Below are 22977 nucleotides of genomic sequence, written 5' to 3'. Positions count from 1 at the left end.
TCCATGAGTTTGCAAAACCCAATTTTCCCATGACAACTGCTATAAAGCTCCATTCTAATCTTTCATAAGCTTTACTCATGTGTAGTTTTAAAGCCATATAACTTTTTTTCCCTTTTACTCTACTGTTCATTGAGTGCAACACTTCAAAGGCCACAATGAAATTGTCTAGAATCTGTCTTCCAGCGACAAAGGCACTCTGTGTTGTAGCAATGATTTCTGGTAGGACTTGTTTCAACTTGTTAGCAAGAACCTTGGCCATGATCTTGTAGATTACATTACATAAACTGATTGGTCTGAATTCTGTGACCTGTGTTGGACATTTCTTCTTAGGTATTAGAACAATAAATGTATCATTGATGTTGCTATCCTAGTTGTTTGTCTTTAATGCCAGGATCACTGCCTCACAAAGCTTTTTGCCCACTGTATCCCAGTGCTGTTGATAGAATCCTGCAGAAAATCCATCTGGACCAGGAGAACTCATGGGATTCATGCCAATACAGCTTCTTGTATCTCTGTGAAAGTAAATTCTGCCATCAGCTTATTGTTCATATCCTCATTAACCTTTGGTTGTATAGGATTCAAGCATTCATTTATGCCAGTTGGGTTGGAAGTCGAGAACAAAGAAGTATAATACCTCTAAAAAATCTGTTGTATTCCTTGTGAGGTGTTATGAGTCAAGCCATCATCATCTTGTATGCAATTGATATGATTTATTTTCCTTCTCTGTGTTGCACAATTGTGAAAAAATTTGGTATTCCTATCTCCATGTCTAAGCCAGCTCTCCTTTGTTCTTTGTTTCCATCTCAGATTTTCTTCTTCTAAAAGTAGTGACATCTCTTTCTGTAACTGATTTATATGGTGCTGATCATTCCCATCATTTTGTTGTTGCAAAATATGTAGCTGAAGTTTTTTATGCTCAATGCTTCTAATAATCTCCTGCAGATGATGTCTACTCCAATTGAGAAGTTGATCTTTGCATCTGATAAGCTTATTTGACACTATTGAAACTGATTGTGCCATATTGTTTCCTTGATTCCAAACAGTCGAAATTATACATTTGCATTCCAATTGCTTACCCCAGCTATATATACTCATATCTAAATTTTCTTATAGTTCTTATCTCCTCTTGTAAATGTGATTTGAGATTTAAAATAAGAGGATTATGATCAGAATTACAAGCAGGAATGGTGGTGACAGAAAAATTTGAGAACATACTGATACAAATTTCATTAGCAAAGACTCTGTCTAATCTTTCTTTTGTAAAATCACGGCCATCGCTACTATTGAACCAAGTGTACTTTGGCCCTATAAAACCCAAATCATTCAATTCACAATTTTGCAAGGCTCGTTGAAAGGAATCCATCTAGTGTTTAAGTCTTACCGCTCCCCCAAACTTGTCATGTTGGCTCAACATTTCATTGAAATCACAAATACAAAGTCCAGGACTATTATCTATAGGTTTCAAAAGTCTTAGCAACTGCCAACTACCTTCTCTAAGAGCATTCTCATTGGTTTGGGCAAATGCATCTTCAAAATTTAGCCAATATCACACTTTTTTACATTTGCCTATTCCATTTAAATTCAATCTCCACATTGGATTAGCCATTCACATTCTATATAATACTAAAATATTATGATTTTAATAATTAATTAATTAAATTTATTTTTATCACATTTTATAGTTCTACCAATTAAATGTTAATAATAATTATATTCTAGTTAAATTAATATTAAAAAAAGTATTATTAAATGTTAATAATAATTATATTCTAATTAAATTAATATCAAAAAAGTTTTATTAAATGTTAATAATAATTATATTCTAATTAAATTAATATTAAAAAAAGTTTTATTAAATGTTAATACTAATTATATTTTAACAAAATTAATATTAAAAAAATATTATTAAATGTTAATAATAATTATATTCTAATTAAATTAATATTAAAAAAGTATTATTAAATGTTAATAATAATTATATTCTAAATGTTAAATGTTAATTATATTCTAATTAATTTAATTTGTTTGCTTGGAGTGAAAAATTAGTATTTTAATATTTGGTGAATTAATTTTGGTTCATCATATTTAGCCAATCACTGTAGCAGAAATTCAAATTATTTTGGAGATGTCCAATCTAATGTGAGGTCTTTTTGACACAAGTTATTTAAATTTTAGACATTTTTCAATTTTGACCAAGCCAATGAGAATGCTCTAAGAGCTATACATGGATTGTCATAAAACCTTGTGAGAACCCATTCCTTTCCATTTTCAGGTTCTAAAACCTTCACAGATATGTGAAATCTTGTAAAAGATTCCAATTCTATTTGATCCTTAGAATGCCACATCATTGCTATTCCTCCACTGATTTTTATTGGCACCAAGTCCATCATTGAAATTGTGAGAACTATTGGCTGTGCGTGTAAAATATGGGAGTAGAATTTCTTCATGATTTATAACCCATCTTCTCCACCGTTCGATGCTTTTTGTTAGCAAAATATTATAAAATATATTCGTAATTTAATTAATCTCAAAATAAACTATGTGCTTTTAGCAAAATAAATCTCGAGGGCTGGGGTTAAAGAATTGTTTGGGAAGCCAGATTACTTTAGATAAGACACGGTTGACTCAGCTGAGAGGAAGGCTAAGAAGTTGTCACGTGTAAAAGCAAAAGTACAGCTCAATGACCGATCGATGCTATCCAGCTGCCACTTGTACCGCTATAAACCAACTCTGTCGGCCTGTTTCCATGCCACGTGTCCTTATAGCCACGTTTCCATTCCTTCCAAACTTCCTAGCACCCTTGTATATTATAAATTCGTTCTTCCTGCATGCTGCTCTCACCAATCTGTGGAATTTTCCCTAGTTTTTCCAGCTACAAGATGAGCCAGGAACAGAAACGCAGGCCTCAAGATGAGAAAGAACGACCCATCAGATACGGCGACGTTTTTAACGTCTCCGGTGATCTCGCGTCCATGCCTGTCGCACCGCAAGACGCTGCCATGATGCAGACCGCTGAACGAATGGCGTTGGGACAGAAACAGAAGGGCGGGCCCGCTGCTGTCATGCAATCCGCGGCGACTCGGAACGAGAGAGCCGGTCTTGTTGGTCACCGGGATTTCAGTGACGTTACTGGCGAGCTGGGCGTCACCGTTACGGAGACCGATGTCCCTGGAAGTCGCATGATCACCGAATCAGTTGCTGGACAAGTATTTCATTTTCTGTTGTTTTACAAAATTGTGGTGGTTATTATAAATTACTGGATATGCAGTTAATTCTTTCTGATTTAATTGGCACAAGCGAACACGCATGAGTAGTCTGTAACTCTTGCAGAAGTCGCTGATCACATTGTTTATAAATGCATTATTCTTGTTGATCTGAATTCTGGGTAGGTTGTTGGACAGTCCGTGGAACCAACGGCAGTGCAACAAGCAGCGGTTGAGGTTATAGAACAGAGTGCAATTACTATAGGTGAAGCACTGGAAGCCACTGCACAATCAGCAGGAAACAAGCCGGTGGATCAGAGCGACGCCGCTGCCATTCAGGCAGCGGAGGTGAGAGCAACAGGTACTAATGTTGTCACCCCAGGAGGGCTTGCAGCCACGGCTCAGTCGGCCGCAAATTACAATGCGCGAGTTGATCGAGATGAGAATAAGATCAAGCTAAGCGATGTTTTAGCGGTAGAACTTTGAGCTATATATCTACTATTTTCAGAATAGAGGATTGAAGGGTTTCCAAGTTTGTGATTCCATCGTGCATGTGTATATATATAAATGTGGCAGGGTGCGACCTCTAAGTTGCCTGCGGACAAGGTAGCGACGCGGCAGGATGCCGAGGGGGTGGTGAGTGCGGAGCTAAGGAACAATCCTAATCTGGCGACTCATCCAGGAGGAGTAGCGGCGGCAGTGGCAGCAGCTGCTAGGCTCAATGAGAGAGTAAATGTATGAGATTCAACATCAACGAGGCGGCCCCAGAGCGGAATTTCCAAATAAACAAAAAGGCAGCAGTGAAATATTTCCCGCCCGTGTATATATGCAGTCTGGACTCTGGTGGTGCAGCCGACTTGACGCTGAATGCATGTGTATTACTCTTTTGCTTTTGTTTGAAGTGTGAGTTGTGTTGGCATAAGGTTAATCCGTAGTGCTTGAAATGCAATCGGCCTTAATGATTTAAGATGACACCAAAATTAAGCATGAGTATTGATGAGCTTGTCTCTAATTACTAGGTTACAATATCAATTGTTAGATCTAGATATCGATCATCAGTACTCATAAGATATCCAAAAACTGCAATCCATGGATTTAAAATAATCAAGAACAGAACAGAATCGCAAAAGTGGGGCAAGCCTCCCTCCCTGTACAGGAAGAAATCGGCCATGTCGCGAACAAAGGCATCCACAGGGATGGACATGAATTGGGCTGGGGAGGGGTGACATTGGGGGAAAAGTTACCATGGATTAATGGGCCAGGACCACAGATGAACGCATATATATATATATATATGCAGGCCCAAAGTATCCTAGTTTCTAATTAACAGAAGAGTAAATGTAAATGGATTTGATATCAAATTAGGCACAATAAAGATGAATAAAAAGGAAAGAGAGAAAAATGGTAGAGGGACAGAGAGATCAGGTTCGTTGGTGTGTAGGTACGTACATCATATTTCCCGACCCTGACTGTCATCCGGTTCGTACGCCCAGATTATAAAAGCTGGAAGATGACCAAATTAGCGGCAGAACTAGTCGGGTTTTATCATCTAATCAAACTTCTAGTTAGTAACCGTACAAAGAGCATCTAATGAAAACAGCCACCAAAGCTTAGACAGAAAATACGGTCGAAAATGCAGACAGAGAGAACGTGGGTGGGACCTGAAGTGATTCAAGCGCGGTTACACTTGCATGCATGATTAATGGAATGTACCAAAGTTGCACTTGCATGCCCCCGCACTGTCAATCATAAAAGTCAAAACTCAAAAGGGGACCCACCGCCATTATCTTCTTATCTTAAGAACAGCAAGGACGTGCTGATCCCGTGAAGCGTGTACCACTTTTTATTTTTTATTTTTTGGAGTAATGAATCACGTAAAGTTTGATGATGATCTTAATGGCCTGCAGTATGGATAATGTTATATATAATTATGAAATATATAAATATTATATAAATTTTTTTTAAAAAAATAAAATTTATTATTAAAAAATTAATTTTTTTTATATAAATTTTATATATATATATATATATTTTAAAATGACCGTACGATATTTATACAGACAATAAATATCATTTCTCGTGCAATATTAGGTCACTCCCCAGAAACCAAACCCCCAGTTCTGCGTTGCCATTTGCCTGCATCGCTAGTACTCTTTTAGAAACAATTATAAATATATAATAGCACTACCAATGGATGTTTTAAAATAGAATTTTTTTTAAAATATGAAGAATGTTGATCAAAATAAGGATCTAATGAAGGTTGTAAATCATCTTTATTTTCCAAGTAGCTACAGTAAATCAATTTCTGAAGTGTTGGAATAACACCCATTATCCAAACAAATTTCACCCAGAATGCTTGCACGAATTTCATCCAAATTTCTAGCTTCACAAATTTCAAACTAGTAAAAAAAAAAAAAACCCTAAAACGGAGGAACAAACCGACAAATTTACTGTGTGTGTGAACGGAAAAAGAGAAATCTAAAGAAGAACAGAGATGAGTATTTGGGAGGGAAAAAATTGTGAGAAGAGAAGTATAGTGAAGATGTTACCGTTCGACTAGAGGAAGAGAAAATACCAAAAGATTTATTTGCTTGATCTTCTGTAAAATAAATTGTGATAGTAGAGAAATTTTGCTTCTGTAAACAGGCTTGGAGAAGAAACCCTCACAAGGAAAAATAAAGGTGAAGATAAATTGCGTGAGGAAGACCAAAAGCTACAGAAGAAAAGTATTATTAGGTTGGGGTGAAATAATAATAAAATAATAGATATTCTTGCTACACTTCGCTTCATATTTGAAGAAGAGTGTCTGTGTTACTATAGATGAAAACTTGGATGACTCTCTTTGGATAATCTATTTGATTTTAGATCAATTTTAAAATTAAATTATTATACATTGGTTTTATATTTTTAAAAATAGATATAGTATAGATTACTCTTTTAAATTGTTATTTCTAATTTTACTGATTCCGATCTAGTTCGATTCGATTTTTTAATTTTAATCAAGTGTTAATCTGTCGTAACAAAATCTATTAAAAAAAAAAACTACTATAAAAACATCTGCAATTATTGAAAAACCAGGACTTCAAGTTTTAGAGAAAGTGTGGTCGATCTGCAATTATATGCTGGAAAGGTCCAGCAATTATTGGACATATTTATATTCATATCAAAACCCAAAACCCTCTTTAATATCAGATAGCAAAATTCATCAGGACAGTGACTCTTATTAGCATATATATCTGAGTAGTTGACGACAAGTAGACTAAACTGAACTTATATATACATACTGTCGGCCATCATCACCAAACTCAAACCAAATTAAGGAAAAAAAACTACAATCACGTATGCATTAACATACAGCTAGCCCACATAATAAATATTCCGATAGCATTCAGCTTCTTATTTTCTATAAACAACATGAAAAATACTTCCAAAAGACCATATATTATATTAAATGAGTAAACTATGACCATTTATGAAACATCTTTTCTGGAGGAATTATATTTGCAGGTCATATTACATAAGCTAGTAATATGACAACTAGAGGAGGAAGACTCCAACAATAATTCCCAATAAGTTCTTATAAAGCAAAAAAATAATAAAATAGAATTTGGAAAAAAAAAAAAAAAACTAACCTGTTCCTTCTCCTTACTATTAACAAAATTCATGACAATTCCAGATCCAAAAATAAAAGTACGTGTGTTAGAGGCTTAGTTAGATGGGTTTTCTATCGAGCCATCAATGACTTATATTTGATATAGTGATACCCAACATTTCCAATCTAAGTTATTTCTAGTGCTTTCTCACCAACCAAGCAGTCTGTACGAGCAAATAGATATGTACAGCAACATAAAAATCATAAAACAAATGTAAATACATCAAAAAAAAAAAAAAAATTCCAAAGCCAAATCATCGTAGAGACTATGTGCGATGGTGAGGGAGAGAAAATTTCTAAATTTAGAGCAGGAATAATCGTCCAAGATGAAGGAGAGAAATGCGGGAGAGAGGATTCAAGAAGAGAAAATACCAGAGAAAGAGAGGGGTTGTGTGGCTGCCCCTACGTGCGAGATGGGCTGTGTGTGACGGTGCGAGAGCTGAGGGGAGGGCTGTGTGAGAGACTGAGAGTGAGGGAGGGATTGGGAGGGCTGTGTTTGGGTAACTAACACTTCTCAACACTTTTCAAATATTTTCGTACGGATGAGGAGACTTCACATGTCAAACACATTTGAAGTAGTTTGAACAAAGTCTCTTGCACTGTGTTGAACAATGTCTCTTGAACAAAGTCGAAAACACAGTCGAAGAAGTTTGAATAAAGTTGCATGCGAATGCCAGTGTGCGACAGAGAGGGAGAGGGAGAGAGAGGTTCGCGGTGGCTGGGTCTGCGAGAGGTGGTGGAGGTGTGGTGGCCTAATGGCCGCGTACGGCGGCACAAGTGGACATAAATATTTATGAAACTCATTTCGGTTGGGTTACCACAAGAGAGAGAGAGTTGCGCGTGGGGGAGAGCAGTGGTGGCTGGTTTGGTTGCCAGCGTGAGGGGGAGTCGCCGATGGTGGCGATGAGGTTGGGCGGCCATGTACGGCGGTGCAAGTCAACAGAAAAATGGGTTTCACCCATTTTGGTTGGGTTACCACAGGGGACGTAACGCTGCGTATTGGGGAGATCGGTGGTGGCTGGGAGAGTCGCCGACGTGAAGGGGAGTCGCCGGTGATGGCGGTGAGAAGGTGCGGCACACGGCGACTCCAGGCTGGGCTTAAAACCCATTTCGGGCTTGGGGTGAATCGGGCCAGAGGAGAGAGAGAAAGTGAGGAAAAAAAACGACGCCGTTGCAACTAGCTGTGTCTCTCTTTTGATGACTGATTCACTAAAACGACGTCGTTTATTGTTTTGGGCAACTAGACTTTTTTATTCCACTAGGCTTTCTGGCCTGCTGGGCTACTCTTTTTTTTTTCATACATATATAAATATATACATATTTAATCCACTTTATATATATATACATATATATATATATGTATATATTGTATATATACTAAAATTTATAGTATATTATACTATGATATTTATACTTGATATATATATATTAATATACATAAATATTAGTAATACACTAATACTATTAGTAGATAGTAATACTATTGGTATTGTAACATATGCTAGTGATAATATAGTATTATTACTAATACAATAGTCTATAGTGGTAACATATATGCTACTAATAATATATTAAATGATGGTTAGACACATTTTTTTGCATGACTGTATATGATCAAATGTATAGAAATGTATTTATCAAAATTAATATATATTATAATACTAAATAACTATAGACTATACTAATACTAATAGTAATACTAATACTAAATACTAAATACTATATTATAGTGATATTAACACTATATAGTTATAGTGATATTAATACTAACATATTAAGTTAACTATACTATTATACATATATTATACTATAACTCTTATAATATATTAATTAATATATACAAGTACTATATATTATACTATTATAGTGTTACTACTAGTACTACATATAGTGTGTGTAATATTATAGTGATATAGTGATACTAATACTATATGTTATACATTATGAAGTAATAATAATACATTGATACTAAATTATTACTAATACTATATACTATACTAATAGTGATATTAATACTATATATAGTTATAGTGATTTAGTTATAGTGATTAGTATAACTATATAATAGTATAAGTATTAGTATAGCTATATATTAGTATTAGTTATAGAGATTTAGTACAACTATATTAGACTATTAGTATTAGTTATAGTGATTAATATAATTATATATTAGTATTTGTTATAGTGATTTTAATTTAATATAACTATATCACTGATAGTATTAGTATACTAATACTAATAGTATTACTATTACTATAGTGATATAGTATTAGTAATAGTATAAGTAATATTATAGTGATTTATACAGTAATTTATTTATAAACTTAAAGTGGATTACTAATAGTATTAGTATTAGGCCATAAAATGTAATTAATATACTAATGTATATTAGTATTACTAATGTATTTATTAAAATGAATATGTTGAGAATTTATTAGGCCATAAAACGTAATTAATATATATTTTATATTTAAAACATATGATAAAATAAATATTCATATTTAAGATTAAAATTTTATGTTATAAATTATAATGTAACATTATTTCATATATAATTATATATATTATATATAAAAAGTTATATATAATATAAAAAATATTATATATACTATTAAAAGTTAATTAAATATATATATGCACACCGGTCTGGTCCAGTGCCAAAAACCATAAAATCGAAACTGGACTAATTTTGGCAGGTTTTTAAAATAGAAGAACCAATCCCAGGCTTAACCAACCGGTCCGGGCCGGTTCATCTCAGTTCTCCGATTCTCCGCTTTATTCTTACAACCCTACCAATACTAGTTGATTTTGAATAAAATTAGTTATTTTATGTATTTTACTAGCATTTGGCTAATTGCTCTAAGTTTGATGATGATCCTAATGGCCCGCAATATTGAGGTCGCTCCCCAAAAACCAGACCCCTAAGAAAGTGAAGAAAAGAAAGAGGCAATGTTTTCTGTAATACTTTGCATTTCCATTATGTATAGCTTACAGTGTGTATGTATATTTGTATAGACATTAGTACAGGTATGAGAAAATAATATAGAAGGAAATAAACGGTTACAACAGTGCTGCACTAGCAACATAATACAAACTAATGAATATTTCTTGAATCTTCTATAGCTTAGGTGGATGTGGCTGAGTGAATTTCTTTGGTTGTGCACCTGCATTGCTCTTTGGAAGTGCACTTGTATAGCTTAGGTTGATATGCCCCTTCGAGTCAATTGGAGTGCCTAGCACAGTGAGACTCTACCTGAGTGAGATGAATCTGTTAGCAACTATAGACTTGGTGAATACATCAGCCAATTGATCTTTACTGTTGCAAAAAGATACTTGAAGTGTCTAGGCAGCTACTTGATCTCGAACAAAGTGAAAATTTATGTCCATGTGTTTTGTACGAGAGTGATACACAGGATTTGCCGTTAAGTAAGTTGCTCCTAGATTATCACACTACAAAACAGGTGGGGAAGAGAGGGAAAATTGAGTTCTTTGATGAGTGTTTGGAGCCATATCAATTCGGCAGTGGCAGTGGCATTGGCTAAGGCTTTGTATTCAGCCTCAGTGCTTGATCTAGCAACAATATGTTGTTTACAAGAACTTCAAGAAATAAGATGTCTACCAAGAAATCTGCAATATCTTCTAGTGGAACGTCTATCATCTGGACAACCCGCCCAGTCAGCATCCAAATAAGCATGAAGAGAGAAACTAGACTGACATGGAAAAAAGAGGCTGTGGTTTATGGTAGACTGTAGGTAATGAAGGATACGTTTAACTGTTGTCCAGTGATTGATTTTTGGTTCATGCATGAATTGACATACCTTGTTTACAGAAAAAGAAATATCGGGTCTGGTCAATGAGAGGTATTGGGAACTTTCAACCACACTTCTAAATAAGGTGACATTGTCAAACACAAGAGTATCAAATTTGGACAGTTTGTTTGAAGCAGACATAGGTGAAGAAATTGAATTGGCTTCAAGCATGTTAGTTTTTTTTAGGATATCCAAAATATATTTCCTCTGAGATACCAGGATTCCATCAAGCAAATAATCAAGTTCTAAGCCTAGGAAATATGACAAGCACCCTGAATCAGTAATTGGGAAAGCATGACCAAGATCATTGATAAGAGATTCTACGGTAGAGGAGGAAGATGAAGTAATTATCATATCGTCTACATAGACAAGGACGAAGGTGCGTAGATCAGATTAATGAAGAACAAATAGAGAGGGGTCTTCTTTGGAGGTTGAAAAGTTGTAGTTGAACAACCATGAACTCAATTGTGCGAACCACGCATAGAGGGCCTACTAGAGGTCGTAAATCGCCTTGTTGAGTTTGCAGACAAAATCAAGGCGTTGAGGATCAACAAACCTTGGTGGTTGTTACATAAACACTATCTCGGTTAGGTTCCCATGGAGGAACGCATTTTGAATGTCAATTTGCCGAAGAGTCCACCACCGAGAAATTGCAATGGATAGAACTAATCAGATGATAGATGGCTTAACAACCGGACTGAATGTCTTGATATAATCCACTCCGTGTTGTTGATGAAAACCCTTCGCAACGAGCCACGCTTTCCGTCGCTCGATCGAGCCATCTGCATGTAACTTGGTCTTGAAGACCCACATGCAACCAACGAGATTAGAAGCAGAGGAAGAAGGGACAAGTGTCCAGGTGTGGGTTTTAACGAGAGCTTCAAATCCCCAAGTCATGGAAGAGCACCATTCGGGAAATTTCGAGGCAAGAGTGAAATAAGTTGGTTCATCGGGCACAACTACAGTGGTCATGAGGCAGCGTTGTGGATACGGAACAATACCAACAATATATACTTTGGGTCAAGAAGAGTCGGTGTAAGACCTGGTAGTTATTTGGGAACATGGAGGAATTGAGGAAGGCAGGTGAGGAGGAGTTAAGGGTAGTGCCGAGGGAGAGATTGAAGCAAAGGTTGAAGAGGATGTGGAGTTAGGTTGATTCGAAATTGGGAAAGATGAGAGAGGCACGACTGTTGGACCTAATGGAGGTTGATGGACTAGGCCAGGAGAAGGGGAAGATAATGGGCCAGTAGAAGACGGAAGTAGAGAACCAAGAGAGGAATGATGAGGAAATGAGAGAAGTGGAGGGTATTGGGCCAAGAATAGAATGAGGGAAGCATGGGAGAGGAACAGTGGAAGTAGTGGGTGGGCTGGGCCGAGTGGAAGGAGAAGAAGTATTGTGAAAAGGGAAGATATGTTCTGCAAAGGTAACATCATGTGAGATGTACATGTGTTTGTGGGTAAAATCTAGGCACTTATATCCCTTGTGAGATGAACTATACCCTAGAAAAATACAAGGAGTAGACCAAAAATTCATTTTATGGCGGTTATAAGGTCTTAGATTTGGCCAACATTGACACCTAAATATTTTGAGAAATTTATAATCAGGGGGTTTATGATAAATCAAAAAATATGGAGATTTATTTTTAAGGGCTGATGTGTGAAGTAAGTTGATGAGATATGTTGTTGTTTCAAAAGCATCATCCTAAAAGAAAAAATGGAGTGATGCTTGAGTAAGAAGAGTAAGTTTGGCTTCCACGATGTGACGATGTTTGTGCTCAACAAGCCTATTTTGTTGATGGGTGTGACGACAAGAGAAACGATGAGAGATGCCTAGTTGTTTACAAAGATTTGTTAAAGGCCGAAATTCACCACCAGCATCTGTTTGTATGGAAATAACTTTGGTATTGAAAAATCTTTTGGCAAAGGCAATGAAAGAGGTAAAAACTGCAAATACATCATAATTATATTTAAGAGGAAAAAACCATGAAAATCTAGTAAAATGGTCCACAATGGAAAAATAATAACGAAATCCATTCCTTGAAATAAAAGGGGATGGGCCCCATACATCGGCCCAAAGTTTTTCTAAAGGCTTTACAGACCTAGTGGAGCCTTTTGGAAAGAGAAATTGATGAGACTTAGCTAATGGGCAATCAAGACAAGTGAAAGGAGAATCAGTGGGAATTAACGGCAAATAGCTTATGTGCACTATGCGAGACACCAAATCAAGAGAAGGGTAACCCAAACGCTTGTGCCATTGAGGAAGAGGAACATGTTCACCGGCTGTAGCAGAAGGATTAGATTAAGACAATGGTGAAGAAAACTGGTAAAGGCCATCACGAAGAGGTTTGCTGGTGAGGAGCGTCCCCGTCAACTTGTCCTTAACCAAAACTAGTTTGAATGGAATTCAAATAAACGTGCATTGTCAGTACAAAATTTAGCAATGAAGACAAGGTTCTTTGTAATGGAATGAGCATGAAGAATATTAAAAAGATGAAAAGAAGAATAGGAGGTATGAAGAGAGAAGTCACCGATGTTACTAATTGGTAGCCCGTTGCAGTTGCCCACACGAATCTGGTCAATCCCACTGTAAAGTGTTGATTATATGTTAAGTTGGGAGAGGTCAGGTGTAATGTGGTGGGTCGTGGCGGAGTCGGGGTACCAAGTGGTGTCAAGTATGGCCGAGGGAGAGGTGTAATGTGCATAGAAGGAGTTTGGGGTGCGAATTGGTAGGTATGATTGAATTGGTAATGGCATTGAAGAGCAATATGGCCAGGTTTATTACAAACTTGACAAGTGGGTCTTTGTTGGTTATAAGGTGGAGGATTAGAGGTAGGGTGGGAAGAAGGTGAGTTACGGCCTTAGTGATTATAGAACCTGCTTCATCCTCTTGTAAATTGACCACCTCGGTAAGGTGGTCTTCCACATTGGTCACGAGAACGTCCAGTACTCAAGTTTGCAGATGGCTCAAAAGGATTGGAAGTGCTGCTGCTGCAAGAGAAATGAGACATTCGTCTTTCTTGAATCAAGAGCAGATGATATTCATGAGAGGTAATGGGCTCGGTTCAAGTGGTTACAGAGGTGATAAAAGATTTGTAAGAGGGTCCATTCAAGAGATAGGTCACGAAATCTTTATCAGGGAGTGGACTTCCAGTGGCTGAAAGGGTGTTAGCCAACATACGAACCTTGCTGAAATAGTCTAAGATGGTTTGTTCCCCACGAGACAAGTTCGTGAGTTTAAAACGAGTTTGGAATTTTTTAACTTGTGAGTGGGAGTTAAACATGGATTCAAGAGCTAGCCAAAGCTCACGGGATGTAGTTGTAGAGGCAACATGACCAATGACCGATTCAGTGAGGGAAGAAAAGAGAATACTGAAAATTAACTTATCAGTCCGTCTCCAAGAAAGATAAGAGGGATTGGATTGAGTGTCTGAATAAGAGGTAAAGGAAGAAGAAGAAGCATTTTGTGTAATTAAGAGAGTGGGAGAAGGAGCGGTTTGAGTACCATCAACATAAGAAAACAGATCTTGGCCTCTCAAATATGCAGAGATTCAACCTAGCCACAAGAGTTAATTATCTGAATTGAGTTTGATGGTGATTATATGAAAAAATAAGATGAAAAAGGAGGGAGGAGGGAGGTGCGCTGAGATTGGTTGGTTCAATGGCCATGGTGGAGGATGAAGAGACTGCCAGTCAGCAGCTCTGACAATCCCCAATTCTGCATTGCCATTTGTCTGCATTGCTAGTCTTTTCAACCATAAATATATAACAACGCTGCGTGCACAATTGTAGTATCTGCAGTTGCTTTGGAATATGATGATGAAGGAAAAATTAACAAGCGACCGAGCTAGCTAGTCATTTCATGGCTTGTCAGGGAAGTAGTGCTGAAAGCTAGGCCCTGCTGCATGCAAAGTTAAGCAGATCATAAATGCCAGGTTATAATATACGCAAACGTCAAAACTACTTGACAAGTATATAGTAAGGCAAAACTCGATCGAAAAACATGAAGGAAAAACTTCTTCTAAGCATTATGGAAAAGGAGAAGTACTTACATCATGTATAATTACAAAAGTTCAAACGCAGTACTACAAATTAAAGGTTTTGAATGACATGACAATTGTTAGGGCTTGGACAATTACATCATCTACATATCTGAATATATAAAACTGATTGGCTCTGACAATTACATCATCTACATATCCTGAATATTGTCTTTGCATTCTCACTCCAACCAACCAAGTATATTTCGGTTGAGTAATCATTCACACAATATTTTTATAATAATACTTTTTATAATACATGATATAAAATGAAGAGATTTTTATAAAATAATATTATTTTTATAATATTTTATAATAATACTCCTTATTTTAAAATATAACTGTAAAATATATTATAAAAAGTATTATTTGTTTATCATTTTTCATTCCGATTAGCATAAAACCGGTCTTTTCATGATTTGTCCTTAAAAGAAAATGAGATTTCACAATAAAAAGAAAGAGTAAAACTCCTGAGAGAAAGGCAGCTCATCCCGATATAAGAAGTGCCTCACTGGTAGTACTGATCATCATGTTTGAAAAGGTTCGATATATATATATATATATATATACACGTATGTATATATAGGAGCGTACATTAGTCTAGAGTTTCATATACTTATATATGAATGTGTGTGTGTGTGATTGGTTTTGCAGATGCGTTGAATTGTACCAGCTTGTTTCTAAATTCATTTGAGAAGGACAGAAAGAAATGGAGCCATATGGAAAGGCCAGCAGCATGCAGTACTAGCTAGTACTACATGTTAATTAAACTTTCATTAATGTTATTACAAGTACATTATTGTTTCTTGTTAATTTCTTCGTTAACAAATACTATATGCTGATATTTTTTATTTTTGGGTGCTAAATATGCAAGATATGATCACCATCATGTTATATATTATAAGATCAGGTATTAATTAATTAATTGATGGAGGCAAGCTATGCATATATATCATGTTCTATTGATCATTTGGTCAACATCAATCAATTACTTTAAATCTTCCTCTTCAATATTTCATAATATATATATATGTGTGTGTGTGTATTTATGTATGCATATATACATATTTATATAATACACACACGCAAAGATTACACACTTCTTTCTTCTACGATCTCCTGGAACTGAAAAATGCCAAAGCTGCTTTGGAGGAACTTCCACCTCTGTTTCTCCAAAATCAAATGCCTGCCCAGCATCGAATCCCCACCTTCACCTCCAAGCAAAGATCATGACAGCCAATATCCCTCACCCACCTCCCACAATACTAGATCAATCATCATGATCAACAACTTCAACTCCCTCTACGATACTATTTCCTCATCAGACGATCCCACCTCCAAATCCCTCACCCCCTCCTTCAACACCAACTCCGACTTCTTATCCTCCTCCGATGACTCCGACGACACTGTAGTACTAACAGATTCACCTCCCGACTTTGCCACCATCTTCGCCTCCCAGCGGTTCTTCTTCTCCACTCCAGGCAGCTCCAACTCCATTTTCGAGTCCCTGGACACCAGGCAAGTCCCTGATCATAACGCGTTAGTGATCTCTGGAAGTGTCCAGGTGCCCAAGTACTCGCTAGATCCTTACGTTGATTTCCGGCGCTCAATGCTAGAGATGGTTGAAGCAAGAAATCTCATGGACGAGACAACTGATCAATGCGAATATTTGCACCAGCTTCTCTTGTGTTATCTAACATTAAATCCCAAACACACCCACAAGTATATTATTCGCGCTTTCGCCGACCTTGTCATCTGTAATTCCTCGTCCCCATCTTCATCGGCTTCAAATCATAGCCGCCGGGAGTCTAAGAACAGCCGGCAGCGATGTATTTCACGGCAATTGCAGGTGTAACACCATCTTTTCTTTTCTTTTAATCTTTATCTTTTCTTTTCAATAGGAAGAACATGCTGGCGGTTGTTTTTGCTTCTTTTAGGATATTTATTTTGTCTTTGGTGAAAGGGGATAATGTTTCAACTATGAAGAGAACGAAAACATGTATTTGATAATCACAAAAAGCAAGAAGGCGTGGTGGGATATTAATGTCTCGATGAATGTGATAATTTATGTGTTTTCGTGTTTATGTAAAAAATAATGTGTTTTTTTTCTTGTTCGGTGTTCCTAGCTTGATTTACAACGGTGAATGATGGTGGCTGAGCAGACAAAAAATGGATAGGGACGATGGCAAATGGTATTAATTAAACAATATCCGAAGTTCGTTCAATGTTGTCCTTGTTTTTGTTGTGGTCCTGGCAACACCTTGGTGCATGCGAATATATATACACATATATATTTGGAGCGTTTTGCACACATAATCACGAGGGGCATAGCTTTGTAACTTAGAGCTGGCATATATAGACGTTGCTTCTTTATAGTTCTGTAAATTAATTATATGCATGGGGGATGTGTCTGGAAAGATGAGAATTAGTAGGAGTGATTCTGTAAGCTTTATCTTCATCCAACTGATCACCAGTTGTAGTAGGGATATATTGTCTGGAAAGGTGGAATTTCTTGTGATTCTAAACTTCAGCTAGCTGGTAGTAAAGGAGTGGGATGGAAATGATCTGGTACATCTCTAGCAACTTTGATTCTTCTCTCCAAAAAAAAAGCAGTTCTTTTGATCGACAGATATATATCTAAAAAATGGTTCTTCATGAATGACATTATGCATACATATAATACCATCCAGATATATTATAGAGTGCTGGATTTGAGTGAAATGTGTTCAAGTACATGAATCGTTTAGGTACTTAAAAAGTTGATAGAGTCTTCGACTTTCAAAGCTTTGAAACAAAAATCACAAGGTCCAACAGTTGGAGGTCATGTCAGGTGCAGTCTCCAGTCAGTCTATAATATACTAATATAGTGAGCAAAAGCATTGGAAACCCCGAAATCTTCATGGCAGAGAACAAGCTAGGAGGGTATTAAGAAAATAGTGCTTGAGTACTTTAATAATCTTTCTATAGGACAGAAAACAAGTGAGACAAACAAGGGGGATCCAAAGAGAGGTTATATTGCAAAGGCTGTAATAATTAATTATTTGTGAAGTTAGTTGGTTTAGGTAAGGCTAATACCAGACCATTTGTCCTTTAGTGTCTGCATTATTAAACTGCAGACACGATTAATTGGGAACAAGTTAGGCAAATTTGGTGGGATGAGAGAGTACAAAATCCAATGTCCATGTTCTCCTGCAAGTTCTTTCAGAATAATAAGGGGCCGTTTGAATTAACATAATTCTGATTTTTTTTCATGTGGGTTTGTTTTTAACTTCAGATTTTGAGTATAAGTACTATATATAGATGATTTCTGATGATCAAAAGTGAAAACTGGCATTGAGAAATTGGCTTACCCATAAAAGAGCATGCACATGGTATAAACAAATAAAGGATGGAGTAGATAAAAAAGGAAAAAGGAAGTGACGATTCGGATTCATATGTGAGGCCAAAAGCACAAGTTGGACAGATGGATCTAAAGAGGTGCACCCAACTAGAAGAAAATGTACGTTCTCGTCGAATCCCAACATGATTTGTCTATGCTGCTAATCTTTTAGTTTCATTAATAGAGGCTGCTTCATTGGCAAACTAAAGAATAAGAGAGAGAGAGAGAGAGAGAGAGAGAGAGGAACTGGGGAACCAGCTTATGCTTAGGTCTAATTCCTACGATTTGTGAAGGAAATAATTTCGGGCATGCATGACTTTTGCTCTTCATTTTCCAATCGAGAGATTGAGTGAGGATTGTTTTGGAGGTGCCTTGTATCAATGAAATTAAAACAAATATTTGGCGGTGGCTGATCAGAGATGTATGAATCACCAAAACAACGTGTAAATTAATTCACATCTTGTCGACGATGACTTGGGATTTGAGGTGCTCCTTAAATTGAAAGAAGACACCTGGCCAGCTTGGGATGTTACGTACAACCAAAGGCACAGTACTACTGTAGAACCAGGTGGTAATTAGTAGGTATCACCATCCGACTTTTTCTGAAATTTGATGATCACCCTGATTTGAAAAGGCTTGGTTCCATAGTCAAACTGAAAACAAACAGATCAGATGAACATGGTGCTATGACCTCTAGACCCTCCCATTATTGGAAATAATGCAAATATGAACAGGCTCAACACATTCTGAAATTAATGTTGGGATTGTCATCTTATGTATTACTCATCTCAAACCTAATTTTGTTGGATTTAGAGATCTTTTCCTTGGACCCCATTAAGGTGCACCTTTCCAAGTTGTGTAACTTACAGGGACAGACATGAAACAGCAGCTAGTGTGCATAACTGTAAACAAGGCGTTACAGAACCAATTTGATTTCATCATACATGTTGGAAGTAACATTTCTATGGAAGTTTCAAGTTCAACTTATTCAAGAACACCAAAAACAAAATACAGAGAGCAGGTTTTGGCAGTGGTTAGGGATGTTCCTTCATCTACATACTGGAACTTATCTGTCAAATTTTGCATGCTTCTGCAGTCTGCTGTTTCTCTATAGCGAAAGGAGTCTGGAGACTGTTCTGAGCCTCAGTTTCATGGGTATTTTTTATCGGAAATGGTTTTCTCTGTCCATTTGAGCAAGACTTTGTCTTTTGTTTACTGTGCACTTTGCAACCCCCGGTTCTTGTTTTTATGCGTAGAGACAATGCACATTGCACGCCACATTTTTCAATTTCTTTATTATTTGTCTTAACCATACGACCAAATCTACACTGTTAGTAAAGCTGCAACGCAGGAAGAAAAAAAGTGATATTTACTACTTAAGGTGAAAAAAAAAAACTGGTGTACTGATAAACTGGACTGAACCGGTGGGTGGGCTCGGTCCGGCTCTAAACTGATTCGGTTTAGTTTCAATTTTATTCGATTGAAATCGATTCAATTTTGATTTTCTTTTTTACCGGATTAGACCAGTTCATATATATATTTTTTAATTTTTTATATTATATATAATTTATATATATAATATATATAATTATATGTAAAATAATTTTATATTATATGCTAAATTATTAATTAATATAACATTAAATCTTAAAATCATATATAAATAACTGTATATTATCACTATAGTCTATAATATTAGTAGTTATACTAATACTATATCATTATATATAATAATATACAATAATATGTCACTAAATTATATATTATAATATATCACTATAGTTTATAATACAAATATAATATATATATTGTAATATTCTACAATATATTAACTATATTATTGTATACTATAATATATATAGGACTATATTATATACTGAAAAAATCGGATCAGAACCGATAAAACCGAAAATACCGATTTAGGGATATAACCGGTGTGATATCGGTTCTTCAAATCCCAAAACCGGCATACTGGTTCAGTTCTAAAATATGTCCAAAACCGGATCGATTACACCACTAGTGATATTCAACTCTATCTTTACTACAATAGATTTTTCGGACAGTTAATGCTTCTGTTTTTCTTTCCCCTTTTGCCCTGAATCAAGTATGACTATAATGTTGGGTTTGCAAAACCTGGTTTTGTTGGTGTGTCAGCTCAATTTGATGACCCGACCTAACAAGGATGTGTTATGATTTTGTGGTGGATTTTCAAGAAGACTTGGGTCATGGAGCGCAGACTTGAGTCGATAATTTTTTGCATGATTTGTGGTTAGAAAAAGAGCCAGACAAAAAGTTCGCTCGACATTTGTGCAACAAGTGACTCGAACAAAACTTAGACAGAGAGTTCACTTGAGTATTGCTCGACAGGTAGCTCAAGTGAGAATCAGACATAAATCTCGCTCAAGGCACGCTCGACACTCTGCTTGAGCAGACAACGCAAAAAAGTAAAAATTAAGATTTTCAGCATGTGGCACTATAAATATGTACTTAATGAATAGTTTAGTATGCCCTATGTGTTCTAAAAAGTGAAATTTCATCCCAAAGTATATTTTGTGATTCATCGGCATAATAAAATTCTCTACAGCTATGTGGACATAGACACGTTATCAAATCACGTTAAATATGTGTTGTGTGATTGATTTGCATGTGTTTGCTTTCACTTGTTTGTCGTCATTTTTTCACAACATACAATCAATGAATTAAAGTTTCCATTCATAACAAGATGATCTCATCTTTATAAAGTGGAGATATGGCATTAGACTACAAGTTTGTTTAGGTTCAAGCATCAGCACAAACACACTTTCATAAAAATTAAAAAAAAAAAAACACATGCACGCTGGTGTTAAACAATAAGTATATATGTTAATATTCCAAAATATTTGAGTTAAGAAAGTATTATGAACTTCTTAAAATCAAGATCTTATACTTCCAACTTCCAAAACTATATATTGTAACAAAGAAGATTTAAGGACTTTGTAATTGACAGATACATTTACCTAGGGATGCAAATAAACAAAGTTACACACAAGTTGTTTGAGATTGACTCGTTCATACTTGAATTCGACTCGATTCGTTTATTAATTAAGTTGTTTGTGAATATAAAATTATAATTGAATATTAAACGATATGACTCATATAAAACTCGATTTGATTTGTATAAGTTTATTTAAACTCGAATAACTTCGTATTTATCACTGTCTATAGTATTTATCTAAACCATAGAAAGTAGTAAATACGACGTTATGTTTATATAAACTATTCAAACTAGTTTTATTTGTCAAAACTCAAAGATAAAATCATAAAATGTAAAATAAATAACCTGTTTTATTAAAATAAAATAGCTCATGCGAATTCGATTGAATACTAATGAATTTTTTTTGAAAAAAATCAAAGTTGATAAAAAAAAATTAAGCTCGACTCATGTTCAAATGAAAGTTAATCAAATGAGGCATGACCAATACTACTCGCTCGAATTAGACTAGTTTACACTCCTACCTCTACCCAATTGCATGCATTATGAATTAAGTTCCTAACAAGAGGCATACATCTTCAAAAATATTGCCAATTTTTAGTAAGAAATTTACTGGGCCTAAATGGCTGACCCAGAATAGCTTCAAAGACAAGTCCAGACTCCAGAGCTAAGCCCACACTAAAGCCCAATTGACACCCAAATCAAAGATATAGATAACTGCTGCTGCAGCAGCAACCATATACCAGTCATCCAGACGCTGAAACGCCCACAGTCGCCGCTCGCAGAAAATGGCGGTTCCGATGTCCGTACAATTCTCGGCAGCCTCAACCTTCCTTACGCCAAGGAAAACTGGTCACCCACTCTCACAAGTACGATTCAAACCACCACCTGTGGGTCGCCATCTTCTGTCCCACCCCAAACAGAGAACCCTAGCGATCACTCGCACTCAAAGAAGAAACCGGTCCCTCACAATCAACGCTGCCGACGAAACCCGAGAAAGTCCCGAAGCGGAGACTGTGAGCAACCAGGACAGCCCTCCGGAACCTGGGATTCAAGCGACCAAGTCGAGCGCCGAATTAGGATCGCAGATAAAGGAGGCAATGCGGCAGAGAAAGGAGGAGGAGGCGAGAGATGGAGGTTTCTGGAGCGGAGTCGCGGAGGAGATTCGGGAGATCGAGTGGCCCGCGTTCGGTAAGGTTTTGGGGACGACAGGTGTCGTCCTGGGAGTGATTGCTGGATCGAGTGTCGTTTTGCTAACCGTGAATGCCGTATTGGCCGAGCTCTCCGACCGGGTTTTCGCCGGCAGAGGAGTCCAGGATTTCTTCGGCTGAGAGAGAGAGAGAGAGGGAGAGAATGTGAGGTTGTGATGGTAGCTATCTCCAGGACGAGGCCCAGCCCACGAAGGTAGGAAAGGAAGTAGGAATTCCCTCGAGGATACTCACTCGTTGGCAGAAAAATGGTGTCATGGTGAGTGGAAGAGAGAATCTGGAATAGTGTGTGTTGCTGGATGATGACAATGTGTATTTCCTGCAACGTTATTGATGAATCATTCATATAGCCTATGTCTTTTTAATACCTGAGTTCCTATATTTTAGAAGAGTTGGTATATGCTTTTACTCTTCTCTTTTGAGGTCCTGCTGGAAGCAGCTGAATATCTTAAAGTTTATTTCTTCTTGAGGAGAAACATGGAACAACACCATTAAATCGATTAGTAAAAAGAATTTAGATACATAAAAAAGAACTCTGATTTACTACAATAAACTGAGAAAAAGAAAAAAAAAAAAAATTTGGTAAACATTTCTCCCCCTTCCCAACGATTGTCACTCTTAGGACAAACTGTATTCAATTAGCAATGTGAAAAACTATCTATTCGGCAGTCAAGCTTCAATCGGACCAATGAATTGCAAAGAAGGAAATTATAAACCA

At 36.4% G+C, this 22977-nt stretch overlaps 3 protein-coding genes across 3 annotated transcripts; all 3 read left to right on the top strand.

The window, feature by feature from the left end:
- The first annotated feature begins 2823 nt into the window (after positions 1-2823).
- Positions 2824-4196, top strand: LOC109007292 (late embryogenesis abundant protein D-34-like). Its single transcript, XM_018986907.2, has 3 exons — positions 2824-3206; positions 3390-3677; positions 3780-4196. Exons 1-3 carry the CDS (start codon positions 2829-2831, stop codon positions 3942-3944), a joined length of 831 nt encoding a protein of 276 aa, XP_018842452.2. The 5' UTR covers positions 2824-2828; the 3' UTR covers positions 3945-4196.
- Positions 4197-15791: 11595 nt separating this feature from the next.
- LOC109007272 (transcription repressor OFP12-like) lies at positions 15792-17274 on the top strand. The gene is made up of 2 exons (XM_018986881.2): positions 15792-16550; positions 16828-17274. Exons 1-2 carry the CDS (start codon positions 15834-15836, stop codon positions 16843-16845), a joined length of 735 nt encoding a protein of 244 aa, XP_018842426.1. The 5' UTR covers positions 15792-15833; the 3' UTR covers positions 16846-17274.
- Positions 17275-21710: 4436 nt separating this feature from the next.
- LOC109007286 (preprotein translocase subunit SECE1) lies at positions 21711-22671 on the top strand. The gene has a single exon (XM_018986901.2). It carries the CDS (start codon positions 21840-21842, stop codon positions 22380-22382), a length of 543 nt encoding a protein of 180 aa, XP_018842446.1. The 5' UTR covers positions 21711-21839; the 3' UTR covers positions 22383-22671.
- The last annotated feature ends 306 nt before the right edge of the window (positions 22672-22977 follow it).

Source organism: Juglans regia, chromosome 7 (assembly GCF_001411555.2).
Source record: "Juglans regia cultivar Chandler chromosome 7, Walnut 2.0, whole genome shotgun sequence".
NCBI lineage: Eukaryota > Viridiplantae > Streptophyta > Magnoliopsida > Fagales > Juglandaceae > Juglans > Juglans regia.
The sequence above is the reverse complement of the archived record's forward strand: the minus strand, read 5'-3'. Positions and strand labels throughout refer to the sequence as shown.

Bases quoted from the DNA above. Each gene is read 5' to 3' on its own strand.
- LOC109007292 (XM_018986907.2), top strand. From the start codon at position 2,829: ATGCTGCTCTCACCAATCTGTGGAATTTTCCCTAGTTTTTCCAGCTAC. The intron at 3,207-3,389 runs GTATTTCATTTT...AATTCTGGGTAG, and splicing joins CCGAATCAGTTGCTGGACAA to GTTGTTGGACAGTCCGTGGA. The intron at 3,678-3,779 runs GTAGAACTTTGA...TAAATGTGGCAG, and splicing joins AGCTAAGCGATGTTTTAGCG to GGTGCGACCTCTAAGTTGCC.
- LOC109007286 (XM_018986901.2), top strand. From the start codon at position 21,840: ATGGCGGTTCCGATGTCCGTACAATTCTCGGCAGCCTCAACCTTCCTT.
- LOC109007272 (XM_018986881.2), top strand. From the start codon at position 15,834: ATGCCAAAGCTGCTTTGGAGGAACTTCCACCTCTGTTTCTCCAAAATC.